The sequence below is a fragment of the Schistocerca serialis genome, chromosome 9 (assembly GCF_023864345.2).
Source record: "Schistocerca serialis cubense isolate TAMUIC-IGC-003099 chromosome 9, iqSchSeri2.2, whole genome shotgun sequence".
In the NCBI taxonomy this organism is placed as follows: Eukaryota; Metazoa; Arthropoda; class Insecta; order Orthoptera; family Acrididae; genus Schistocerca; species Schistocerca serialis.
Window position 1 is genome coordinate 208,209,454 of NC_064646.1, and position 13,525 is coordinate 208,222,978.

Genomic DNA, 13,525 nt, shown 5'->3' on the forward strand with positions numbered 1-13,525 from the left:
GAATCCCACTGTTACTGATGGAGGGCGCCACGAACTTGTAAGTCATTTTCAGCCAGGTATCCGGATACTTTTGATCACATAGTTCATATTGAAGAAATTATTGACTCTGACACACATGACAGAGAACAATCACCTTTAGGTTAATTCTTACCCGCTCAGATAGTCTGCTGAACTGTTCAAAATTGATTAATCATCATTTGTTTGGACCTGAGTGTTAATGACGTAGCTCAAATCCTACTATATAAATTGTGTCGCATAAAAGATCTAATAAAAAGTGCAAATAGATAATTTTCATATGTTTTCCTATGGTGACCCCTTAACGTAAGGAAGAGTATTTTGATTAAGGAATCACACTCTTTATGCTATTCTAGTCTGAAATTGTACTAAATAATTTGTTTTGTATCAGAACTACGAGGGCGTGCTGAGAAGTAATGCCTCCGAAATTTTTATTCTGTCCCCAATAGCATCTATAATTTACCCCGTTCTCATTGTCAGCATATTACTTGGTCGAATTTCCCGCTTCCTTCAAACAAGTTTCAGTCACTTCCCGCAAGAGTGCTCCACATTGTAGGGTGTAACATGTGGGTTTGTATTTTAACTACGTCGTTGCGTGAGAAATAGCTTGTAATCAAAAATCTAACGATAGAAAACTCCGTCGACGCGTGGGTGCTGCAACATCAGCACCAATGCGACGCCTTAGGTTCACTGTTACAGATCATCCTCCATACAGTCCCGAATTAGCCTTATCCGACATTCATCTGTTTCCAAAACTTAAATAACAAATGGTTCAAATGGGTCTGAGCACTATGCGACTTAACTTCTGAGGTCATCAGTCGCCTAGAACTTAGAACTAATTAAACCTAACTAACCTAAGGACATCACACACATCCATGCCCGAGGCAGGATTCGAACCTGCGACCGTAGCGGTCGCTCGGCTCCAGACTGTAGCGCCTTGAACCGCACGGCCACTCTGGCCGGCACTTAAATAACACCTTCGAGGACCACTTTGATAGTGACGGAGCGGGCAAGCAGAGGGGAGGTTGTGGCTCCGTCAACGAAGTCAAACTGTGTACAGTGACGGTATCAACAAGTAGTCTGTTGGCAGAAATTCCTTCGTCGCTAGGTATATGTAGGTATTAAGAATGAAGATGTAGAATGTTAATAACGTTTGTTTTATTTAAAAAGCTTTAATCGTATTCACATAAATGGTTCTAGGGCATTACTGTTCAGTACGCCTTCGTAATAAAAATATTTTACTCCTTTATTTTATACTGATCTTCGGATTACCATTTGTTCTTCTTACAGCGTTATATATTTTATCTGGAGTTTTGTTTTACTGTATTACTTCCGTCAGAATCGTAAAAGCTAAACAGCACATCAGGAAAACAACACTGTCTCCTTACACCAGTTAATCGAATCTCCTTTTTTTAATTTTCGAAAGTCTTCTTTTTCTTTGCTTCAATAGTTGAGTTTCGCAATGAAAGTTGAATATACTTGGTATAACAAAAACGTTGGCGCAGTCTTACACGGCTGAAAATACACGATAATAGAAGCACAGATGTAAGTAAAAATGGGCTCTAAAACGCATACCTTAAGAGCTATGAGATATTCTTAGTTTTAAATACTGTGAAACAGGTTTCTTCTACTGCTCTCCATATTCTTGGAAGTGGTAGTATGGACCAAAACAAGAAAAAAAAGTCAAGTAAACATGCGCTCTAAATTGCGTATCCTAACTGCTATGTACACCTGTTCATCTTCGGTACTTTGGAACACAACTCGTCTAATGAACAAGTGCTCATGACTTTTAAGGTATGCGTTTTAGAGCACATGTGTACTGGACTTTTTTTTTGTCCATACTACCACTTGGCAAAATATGGAAAGCAAAGAGCTTGCTGTAGAAGAGATTTCTGTCACACTATTTAAAATCAAGAATATCTCATAGCTCTTATGGTATGCTTTATAGAGCTCAATTTTATTTGACATTTGTGCTTCTATTATCGTGTACTTTCAGCCGTGTAAGTTTGCGCCATCCTTTTTGATACACCCTGTATAGACCCAAGTCGTTGCAAGTTTTGAGGCTACCTAAAATAAAGTGTTGTACCGAATTTCGTTTCCGAATCTTAAAACGTTTATGGGAGGTCTGGAAAGAGATAATTATATGGCGCAGTTGTACATTGCACGACCCGGATACGCACAGTGAATCACAAATTTCAGGACACCAAATCTCTCCTTTTGTCTTGACCAGACAAAACTGACCCATCACAATGAGACATTGATATTTTCTTATTCAGCCGATCCCATCCATGTAGAGAGTAGTTCATTCCAGTAGATTCCAATGAATTTGGGAGCGAAATGTTTTTTTCAAATCGCAGTCGTGGATTCTGGTCACTTCGGAAACTGCTTGGCCTTATGCTTCACATTTGACCTTTAGTGCAGTAATTTCGATGCTAAAAATTCTTTCCCTTGGTCTGTTACACCTCCACGTAACATTCATACTTCATGATCCCCATATGTATGGAAACTCATTTATGACAGACTGTGAACAGCTTTATACTTCAGATGTTTAACAACTAGGTTCTCCCATCGAGACAGCAGACTACGACGTCAGACTCAGATTATGACGTTACATACCATTGTAATTATGAATTGCGCTGTACGCGCATGAAGAATACACAGAAGTGCAGGAGTGAAACCAGATATTTAGTGATAGGTTCGAAAATCTGTACTGATTCACGTATTAGACAAGCGTTATGAGCGTATGGCCTTTCAGACTTTCACCAGACGTCCAAAACCAATTGTTGGCATAGTTTTAAACGTATATTAATACGTATTGTCCTATCGTTTTTCACGGTTTATGCTACTATCATTCAGCGCGTATTCTAGTATTTTCTGTTAACAATGTAACAAATGCAGATAATATGAGCTTGTTACCCGGGGCTGAAAGAACCAATTCGTCAAATAGGTCGGAGGAATAATTTCTGAAGAAGCTGAATACAGTAAATGGTTGTCCATTGTGGTCCTACATAATGATTTTCCTCAATTTTAAAGAAAACAGTAGCACAGTTCCACTGACATTTCACATAGCATTTACAATTACGTCCTTGTTCCAGGTTCGTCACGCGTGTACAAGACGCCATGAGCCCCATAGCAATGACGCAGTTTGCTAGCAGTGTTGTCATCGCATGTATGGGGCTATTTCAAGCGACATACGTAAGACCATCTCTCTTAAACTAGGCACATGTGTTTCACTTTATGTGATTATGTGTAACACTTCTAACCAAGAACGAGTCACTACGTACTAAATTACAGATTGTGATTTTGGTTTCTTTATGGCCATCTTACAAAAATTAGGAGCTCTAATTTATATATTGTCTGAAAAGGAAACTGAAAGAAAGGAAAAAAAAAGCATGAGATCAGTTCTCTCGTGACGTATCTTAAGACTTTCTCATACATTACGTTCAAGGAAAATGCCACGACAATGTCTTTAAAAATTCTAAAACTATCAGTAATGTGATGTAAACTACGCATCCTTCAGTCCGAAAGAAAAAATCTTGCTGGAACAGTTAACATTACATTACGTCTAACAAAAAGGCAGGAGCATCATCTCCAGGTAGATTACACAGTCACTCGTTCATGGTCATACCGTTTGACCCAAATCATCATTACGGCTCCCCAGACGAGTATACTGACACCTGTAGGCACTGCAGTCACGTGACACAGAAAGGAGAGTACGAGATCATGCTGAAAAGTAGTGCCTCCGAATCTTTTATATTTTAAGTAAAAAATTATTAACATTCCACATCTTTGTTCTTCATGTCTACATAGGTGTTTGTCGACGTAGTCACACGGGTAATGAACATCTTTCTCCCAACGAGAGACCAATTTGTTGATGCCGTCACTGTAGAAAGTTAGCCACTGGTGACGGGCGCCGGCTGGTGTGGCCGCACGGTTCTAGGCGCTTCAGTCTGGAACCACGCGACCGCTACGGTCGCAGGTTCGAATCCTGCCCCGGGCATGGATGTGTGTGATGTTCTTAGGTTAGTTAGGTTTAAGTAGTTCCAAGTTCTAGGGGACTGATGACCTCAGATGTTAAGTCCCATAGTGCTCAGAGCCATTTGAACCATTTGTTGACGGAGCCATAACCTCAGCCCTGCTTCACCTCTTCATCGCTATCAAAATGAAGTCCTCGAAGGCGTTCTATTAGCTTCGGAAACAGATGAAAATCAGATGCAGGCACGTCGGGATTGTATGGAGGATGATGGATCGATGACGATGAACCCAAGGCGTCGGGTTGTTGCAGATGACGCAGCGCTGGTGTGTGGTCTGGCACTGTCGTGCTGAACGAAAGGGTGCCCCATGTGTGGACGAACTCTTCGAATTCGTGCTTTCAGTTTTCTGAGCTGTTCCTTACGTACCAACATAGTTACGGTACACACCGCCATGTTACATGCTGCAGTTCAGAGCCCTCTTGCGGCAGAGGGCTAAAATTTGTGTCGAAGAAACGGGAAAGTCTACGGAATAATATGCTGGACAGCTAATACCTCGACCGATATTGAGAATACAATAAAAATTTCGGAGGCATTGCTTTTCAGCATGACCTCGTATATAAGGGGAGCAGAGATGAATGGGAATTAAGTCTAATGACGATAAGATACGCCAATTGGGAAAATAATTGAGTTAAGCTGTTTTTACAAGAGGTAGACTTTTATAGCCCCGCATCTGGGAACCAGCGTCTCGCTAATGGGAAAGCTCGTCGGCACTTAGTGTACTAATGTCAATCTCTATGCAGAAGCTAGGTCTATGATGAGACCACGAGCAGGCGACAGGTTGTTACGTTGAGGGACTACACTGATCAGCCAAAACATTACGACCAGTGATGGGTACCACTGCCCACTGGACGGTTGGATGCCTCATGATGACGTTGTGGCCACGCGAAGCAGTAATAAAAACATGTAAACTGATCAGTGACGGATGGAAGATTACTCTAGCGAAGGTATGCGCTGAAAATGGAGAAATCCACTGAGATAAGCGACTTTGCCATAGACCAGATCATTATTACGCAGAGCGTGTGACCGAGTATGTCTAAAACGGCGAAGCTGGTCGAATGTTCACGTGCTACTACCGTGACCATCTACAGAAAGTGGCAGAAGTGCAGTGAATCTACAAATAGACGCCAAGTAGTCGGCCGACTACGCGTCTTCACAGAACTTGGGGTTTGGAGGCTTGTCTCCTCTGTAAAGTAGTATAGATGGCGATCTGTGACATCTCCGCCGAAATAACACAGTGCTGGTGGACAGACATGTGGTTCGGAATTCAACATTCAGCGCTCATTGTTGAACATTGGACCGCGCAGCAAACGATCCTTTGGTGTTTACTCATTGGCCCAACGATATCGTTGATTGTGATTGCCGTGGGCTCGGGATCATCGAGATTGGACGGTGTATCACTGGAAATGACAGATGTACCACTTTTCGGCTACACCAGGTCGGTGGTCGATCCCACGAACATTGTCATACAGGCGAACTGCTGCTCGTAACCGCGCCACGGGCGCAGGCTGGTGGGAACAGCATTACAGTACGACAAAAACGCTCCTGTTCTTGCATGGGACCTGTGGTAGTGGTCGAAGACACCATTTCAGCTGCCGACCACACACATTCCTACATGCTTCATGCGTTCCCTGACGACGATGCCACCTATCAGTAGCATAATTGTCCGGTCTCGATGCCATAATCGTGGAACAGTGGTTCGAGGAGCATGATACTGAAACGACGTTAATGTCTTGGGCACCAAATTCGTCTGATGTGAATCCGATGGTTCCTCTCTGAGTCCATATCGAGCCACATCACAGCGTACAAAAATAGGCAGCCAGTTATTTACGGGTATTACGTGATTTTTGCGTAGATACTTGGTGCACATAACTCTACCAACGAACTGTACAGTCGATGACAAGCACAATCGGTGATAATGTGTTACAAAGATGGCCCAAAAACCGTTAGAAGGTGGTCATAACGGTTTGGCTCGCCAGTGTATATCATCTGACAGCTTGTGTCATATTTTGTACAACCAAAACCAGCGTAGTCAAATTATTGAAACAGTGATTGGCGACTATTTCGTATTAGGATCAAAACCAGTTTACGGCGATCATGGTCTTTGACAAATCCGCTTCATAATCAGGTCCAGGTACAATTGATGGTTAACAACAAAGACGAAGATACCACGGCGAAAACTTACTACAACTTAAAATTATTGTCAATATGGGCCCTAAAATGTTCCCTAAAGTAAACAGCTACATCAGTGATACACATATATTTAACTGTGTTTCATTTACAGGGAGAGGACATGAGTGTCGCACTGAAGTGCGCTTCTTACCTTCCCATTCCAGGAGGGCAGGTGTACCTCTATTGTTGGGCAGCTCACAGCGTAACTGAAGAAGTAAGTATGACGCCACAATTCAAAGGGTAAAATGTTTTTCTCTTTATTCGCGTCTCGAATTCTATACCCAAAACTGTTCTTTTCCCTTTAGTGTGGCATGCTCGTTCCTGCCATTCGAAAAGTTGGCAGTTCTAGTGCTACAGGAAATCTCTTTCTGCGACGCAATAGGAAGCTCTGATCTGTACATTATTCGTTTCTAGACCGTAACGCCACTTTTCTGAGTCCGCCTCAATTTACTGTGTAAACTTCCAGCGAGAATAGCGTCATTGCTGAAGACAGTTACCTCATGGAGGGAGTGGACATCGGGAGTATCCACTTCGACTCGATTTTGGTATGATTGAGTTCGGTCAGGATTCTGACATCGTTTCTCCCTCTTCAGTGACTAGCCGGCCGGTGTGGCCACGCGGTTAAAGGCGCTACAGTCTGGAACCGCGCGACCGCTACGGTCGCAGGTTCGAATCCTGCTGCGGGCATGGATGTGTGTGATGTCCTTAGGTTAGTTAGGTTTAAGTAGTTCTAAGTCCTAGGGGACTGATGACCTTAGAAGTTAAGTCCCATATTGCTCAGAGCCATTTGAATCATTTTTCTTCAGTGACTCTTTTCAGCTTTCGACGAACTTTTACACACTTGAGGCGTGCAACGATATATGAGAACCGAGTATTTCCCTATCAAGGCATTTTGTACGCTGAACAAGTCCCTTTTCATGTGTTCCACGTCTGATGCGAGGCAGATCCTCTCTGTTTATTTGTTGCTCATTCATCTTAATAAAGTCCTACATGCAAGATACAATACGAATGAAACTTCCTGGCAGATTAAAACTGTGTGCCGGACCGAGACTCGAACTCGGGACCCGGGTTCGAGTCTCGGTCCGGCACAAAGTTTTCATCTGCCAGGAAGTTTCATATCAGCGCACACTCCGCTGCAGAGTGAAAATCTCATTCTGGATACAATACAAACAAGCACTATGTTACTTCTAAACTCAATGGACAGGTGTAGGATGTAAGATGTACTGAAGGTAGATCACGACTTTGACAATATTTTCTTGCTGGTTTCTGCATGTTTTTGGAGCGCTTCTACTCCGAAATTGTGTGCTGAATTATTGTTATCTACTCCAGCCATTAAAATTTCTTTATTTACACTATGACCAGTTTCGACTTTTTTATTGAAGCCATTTGCTTGAATCGATAACTGGCATTACAAATGCAACCGAACGTTGTAGTTAATGGTGTACTGAACAGTTAAAACAGTATATAACAGAAATGTAGGAATTTCTTCATGAAATAAGTACAAAAGTACACATGTACAGTATAATACAGAAGAAGTAAAAATAAAATACATTCTACATTATGCTTTGTTGAACAGAAGTCAAGTGATTGGCATGTCTCAGCATTAAAAGGAGCTATATTTTGACATCTCCGAAATTTGAAAGAAATGGTTGCCTTGCCAATGTACATTTTTGGTAGCTACTTAGATTTTATGAACTTTTAAAATATTTGCGGTGGACTATGTGTGTAGGTCAAGCGCAAAGTTACATTCTTTAGCATAAGCGGGTAGAGGTAGAAACAAGGGGAACAGCAGTGGCAGCTAGCGTGCCATGGACTCTACGTGTGCTGCTTAAAAGAACTTGTTTACGAACACAGCTATGAAATTTCAATGTGTCTTTGAGGAAAGATATCAATAACGAGTGTCATATATCGAGAAAACTGGGTTGCCTTACTGTTCACTTGACCGTCTTTTCACTTTATTTTTGCAGGTGTGCATCATTATCTGTTTCGTCATTCTTGTCCATTTTTTATCCTTTCTTCATTGTTTGAAGAATTTAGAAGTTTTTTCATTACTGTATAAGGAAATGTGCTTTCTGCGTATCTCCATGTTTCTAATGTATGTTTCTTGTTGCGTGTCTTAAATTTACTTCCCGTTTGTTAGTTCTGGCTAGCTTTACAGTCAGAGCTGCAGATTTCGCAGCAGTCACCACTTTGTTTGTGCTGATGTTTGGTGTCAAAACTCGTAACAGTGAAGGTCGCCACGTGCACATCATGTTCTTTAAAAGATTGCTTAGTTTAAATGAGACATGGTCATGGAAAGGAAGCACACACGATGCGCTGTATCCAACAAAAATTCATCGTATCATTTATAAAAATTTTTGTTTGTATAAAAATGCCAGTTTCAGATAACACTAAAGAAATGACTGCGATGTAAAAGCCGAAATTTTCGTGGAGTAAAATGAAGAAGTTTTTAGTACCTAGACCTGTTATTCGTTAAGTCATTGACATTTTTGTGTGATCCATATACTTCCAGCACAGTATGCGAGTTGGGTGGCACTAATGTTTTGTGTTTGTGTAAACATCATGTTACAGTGGAACCGTTCTACACTGGTGTTCACAGGCAGCGTCGGTTTCCACGGCGGCTTACAGCTGCTCCTGGGTGGAGTGCAGCGCGAGATTCAAGCACGCTCTGAGAATCCTCATCGTCCGCGCACAGAAACCGCTGGTTCTCACCGCTGGACACCTCTACCCCATCAACAGAGGTGCCTTTCTCTCGGTAAGAGATGTGTCATTATCTCAGAAGAGTCGAAACAATCCACTTACGTCTTCTAAATTGTTGCGAATAGTTAATCAAATTTGGGAAAATAGGAAAACGGAGATGAGCGTAATAAATGTGAGTGGCAGCCGGAATTTAACGAAAGTACATTGTGCTACCTATATAACAAATGAGTATATCCTGCTTTTTGCTAACATAGGATTCACTGATAGCAAAAACATGTGCATCAGATCCTAAAAGGTACAGAGCTGACTATACTTCAACGAATTGACTGAGATTTGAGAATAATAACTTATTTAACTTGCTCCTCATGGATAGCAACGTCCATTCACCTCCTGCAGCCACGTTACATTAACTTCTCACAAAGAATGAAACCCAGCATTTAGACTGCCTAATGATATCTCGAGATAATAAGAATTTTTCGTTACATGCTCGGGGTGCACTGGAGGAGGTGAGTTGTAGACCTCCAAAAATAGAACCCAATAGATGTGCACAGTGGAGAAAGAGATGAATGTGCATGAAAAGACTGAAATGTACAAATAAAGTGTAATTAAGATATAGTACGGTTTTATAGCCTTTATCAATAAATTTATATTTTATGTTTCTGGAAAGTCGAAGTTCCATTCATTAAAAATCTCGACACACTATCAATTTCCTGATCCGAAGGTTGCTGTTGTAACCTTTGAATGACACTTCCCCATTGAGCATCTCTTTTCTGTAACTGTGCCATACGCGCCCACAAACTGACGTAGTACGTCTTATATGGATTTTCCTGCAGCAGCAATACAGGGAATTCTGAGTTATTATTTACTTCAATCTTTTTGGTAAAACCCTGTGGTGACCTTCATAGAGCGTCAGCAATAATGTTTTGCTGTCCTGAAACATGCACGATCTTAAATTGGTATTGTTGCAGAGCGAGAGTCCATCTAGCCAGTCTGGGGTGTAACAGTTTACACGTTTGTAAAAACGTTAATGATTGATGATCGCAATATACGATAGTCTTTGAGCCATATAGATAATAATGAAACTTTTTAAATCCCCAGATGACCGCAAGAGCCTCTAATTCTGTCGTCGTGTAAGTTCGTTCACAGTTGGACAAAACACGACTTGTAGAGGGTTCGATCAAACCCCATTTCAACATGCCACCTATTTCCTTTTGAACTTGAGCCTTTAACCTCCAGGGAACAGGATAGGAAGTTCTACAATACGTTTCGTGCGGCTTAAGGTAAAGATGACATATGTATCCCTTAATAACTCCTGGCCTTTCATCAAAAACGTTTTCATACGTTAATAATAATTCATTGAGCTGCTTCTTGTGATCTTCGATAATGCAGTCGGATTCATTTAACTTTTCAAACACTAATTGACCGAAATCTTCTTTGACTTGGAACTCATTAATTACGTGATCTTTCGAATTTTGGGCCGTCCTGATTACTTGCACACTGATCCCACAATTATATTTTCTCCTAAGGCTTTTTTTTCTCAACATCTCCAACTCAATTTCTTGTTTATTAACATTCAACCAAATTTTTCCTGTTTTAAAATCTATTCTGCATCCGTATTGACGTAGGCTGTCGACTCCGATAATGCAATCTACCACCAAATTTTTCACAACAAGGAATGTGCTTAATATTGGTACATTTCCGAATTCCACACCAAGTAGTGACTGCACCTTTACATTAGCCGATCGAGCCCCAACGGCGCCTATTATTCTGCAATCTTGAACTGGAAATACTGGTACTCGTCTTATATTTCTGATCCTGTTGAATAATTTGTGGTTGCAGCTGTGTCTAAAACCGCCACTATAGATACGGTCTCCATAATGACTTGCACTTCGGCTACTGCCACCTGTTCCTTATCCTCATCTTGTGGTTCTAAGTCCTCGGTCAGTTCATCTGCCAAAAATCGTCCATCATTATACGTTAGCATGGGTACACATATCCTGTTGCCCCTCAACCAATTGTTGACCGCTCCTCCGGGGCACGAGTGGGTCCTTACAAGTTTGTTGGATTTTGATTTGTCTGCTGGTTGACATCATCCGTCACTTCGGTAATTACCGGTTGATTCGTAGATGTTCGTCCCCACTGATGTTGGCTGTTTGAATTCATTCCCCCCGGTTGATTCCACTTTCTATTATTGTTATTATTCCAGGCTTGGGGTCTGAAATTTCTTTCGTTCCCCCACACGGGATTGTATCTTTTCCCGCTCCTGTTGTTCCTTGAATAGCCCCTCGCAAGACCATTTCCGGGATTACTATTGACATTTTGAGGGGTTTCTCCATTATTTAACTATCTCTGTTCATTCCTTCTAAGTGTCGATTGTTCGCCATTGGTGTAACACATACTTCCACCTTGCCTACCGTTTGGCGGAGGTTCTATCTCCCTATATTGGAATCTGTTATTATGGGCTTTCTGGTTGTTCTCTTCGATAATATCTATATGGTCTAACGTCGTGGGGAACGACTCCAAGTCTTTGTCGTTGCCGTAAATCAATTGATTCCGGGTGCTAGTTGGTGGTCTTGCCTTAAGTATGTTTATTATGTCTGGCAAGGGCATAGGCCTGTCCCAGTATCTCGTTTTATTTATATATTTTTCGAAATACCTTCTAAGGCTTCCTTTCGAAAAGGAGAAAGGCTCTGGGTAGAGCACCTCCTGCCTTAGGCGTTCCTGTACCCCTTCTGACCAGAACTTGGCTAAAACGCCTTCTCAAAATCGTCATATGTCGGGCAAACAGAAGCCTTGTCCGAGGCCCAGATCGTCCCCGAACCCTGTATATATCCTGTATTCATGCTCTCGGTTATCATCTGCATCTGTCTCATGATAATTACCAATGGATCTAATCCCTGCTGCGTACTTGCTGTTACACCTCCAGCCGTGTCTACAGGGCGTTCTATTGCGCTATCTGTAGCCATCGGTCCTACAACACTTCTTACTGCATCATTATTATCAGTTCTAACAGCAGAAGGCTGTTGCGTGCTGCTTTGCTCTGCTTGACTCATCCTAAACATTGCCCTAGTTAAAACCACATAAATGTTCTACTGTCACTATATATAACTCCCTTCTACTGTCACTATATGTAACTCCGTTCACACAAGAGTACTTCTGTGTCTACTTTCTTAATGTACATATACAGATAAATGCAACTGGGACAGGTCAATCAAAACACATCTAACATGAACATAATTAATCAATGATCAAATATCAAATAACACTAAACAGAAGAGCGTATACTTCAACTATACTAGCATGCTTTAATAATAAAAATATAGATCTGACCTTCTCTCTGCGCCCAGCGTGCTGTCTTTCGGCTTCATTTGTAGAGTCTTTCTCTTTTCCAAGCGTCAGTTAGGTTAGCTCGTCGTAGTTGACATGAAACAGAGAACAAAATTATTTTAGAAACGTCCAAAAACGTGTCCTGTCACGGATTAGCATTTTAACATTTTTGAAATGTTAAGGATAATAAGTTGCCGTCTCTTCATCTAAGAATAGATGATGAATGCAGCTAGCCGCTAACTTTGTGTAATGTCTTGTCTGTATAGACGTGTATCTGTTCCTTTAAGATCCCTTCACCTTCACACATAAATCTATACAGTAAAGTAAGGGCCTCCCATTTGTTGGCTGATCCGTGAGAAGACAGGCGAAAAGTTAGACTAATGGAGGATTATTAGTATTATCTCTATTTTCATTCGCTCTCTCTCTCTCTTGCCTTTATCTATGTACAGTATTTAATATAACATTTCATTACGTGAAATTAGCCAAATCGAATCTTTGGTGGAGTCCTTCGTCTTGGTAATCAGCGGCTGGCTTGCTGTAAGAGATTTTTACATATATTATTACTGTTAAACACTGCATTCAGTCGGGAGAATCAATCGTGTGGACAATTTGTTCCTTTTACGAAAGATAGCGAATTCCAGATGTGTACGAAGCCTTCTTGGACGATTTAACACAGACTCAGTGATTGCAGGCTCTCTTCGACACAGCTGAAACTTCCCCACTAATTACAGGGCCAACGTGATCATCAAATGATTCAGAAAAAACTCATTCGTTCATTCACTCCAGAACAAAAAAAGTCACAAACCTTATTTATGAAGGAAATTGTGTATTAAATCCATCTCCATTACATGTCCAGATCTCCGGTGATTCCACGTCTTAATTATTTTCCGTTTACAATCTCTTTCTCTTCAAACAAACAGCTAGCGGCACAAATGTTAATTGGCTCGCTTTAGCGAGAAGAAAAGCAGAATATGTATCTCTCAGAAACTCGTCAATCCCTCAACCGATACTCCAGAAGCTGTCCTAGTTACCACTCTCACAACCATGGAGAATGCCTATATGCATCTTTGTTATTTCAAAGAATAAACGCACTAGAAAATACTTTGGCGTCGTCGAGCTGTAGCCTCATATGTAACGAGAAAATCAGATCAGATACTTTTCCAAAGTGAATGAATGTGGATGGTTTGATTTACAATGATTAATTGGTGCGTGGTAGAGGGTATTTTTCTGTGGGGACATTACACACCCCAACATTTACACCCAATTACCGAAGAATTCAT

At 41.3% G+C, this 13,525-nt stretch overlaps 1 protein-coding gene across 1 annotated transcript in view; it reads left to right on the forward strand.

Annotated features, from left to right (window-relative positions):
• The first annotated feature begins 3,149 nt into the window (after window positions 1–3,149).
• Window positions 3,150–13,525, forward strand: part of LOC126418475 (odorant receptor Or2-like) — a 32,953-nt gene continuing 22,577 nt past the window's right edge. Inside the window, exons 1-3 of the mRNA XM_050085248.1 lie at window positions 3,150–3,210; window positions 6,331–6,432; window positions 8,818–8,973. Coding sequence (XP_049941205.1) covers window positions 3,151–3,210; window positions 6,331–6,432; window positions 8,818–8,973 — 318 coding nt within the window. The 5' untranslated portion in view covers window position 3,150. The remainder of the gene's footprint in view (window positions 3,211–6,330; window positions 6,433–8,817; window positions 8,974–13,525) is intronic.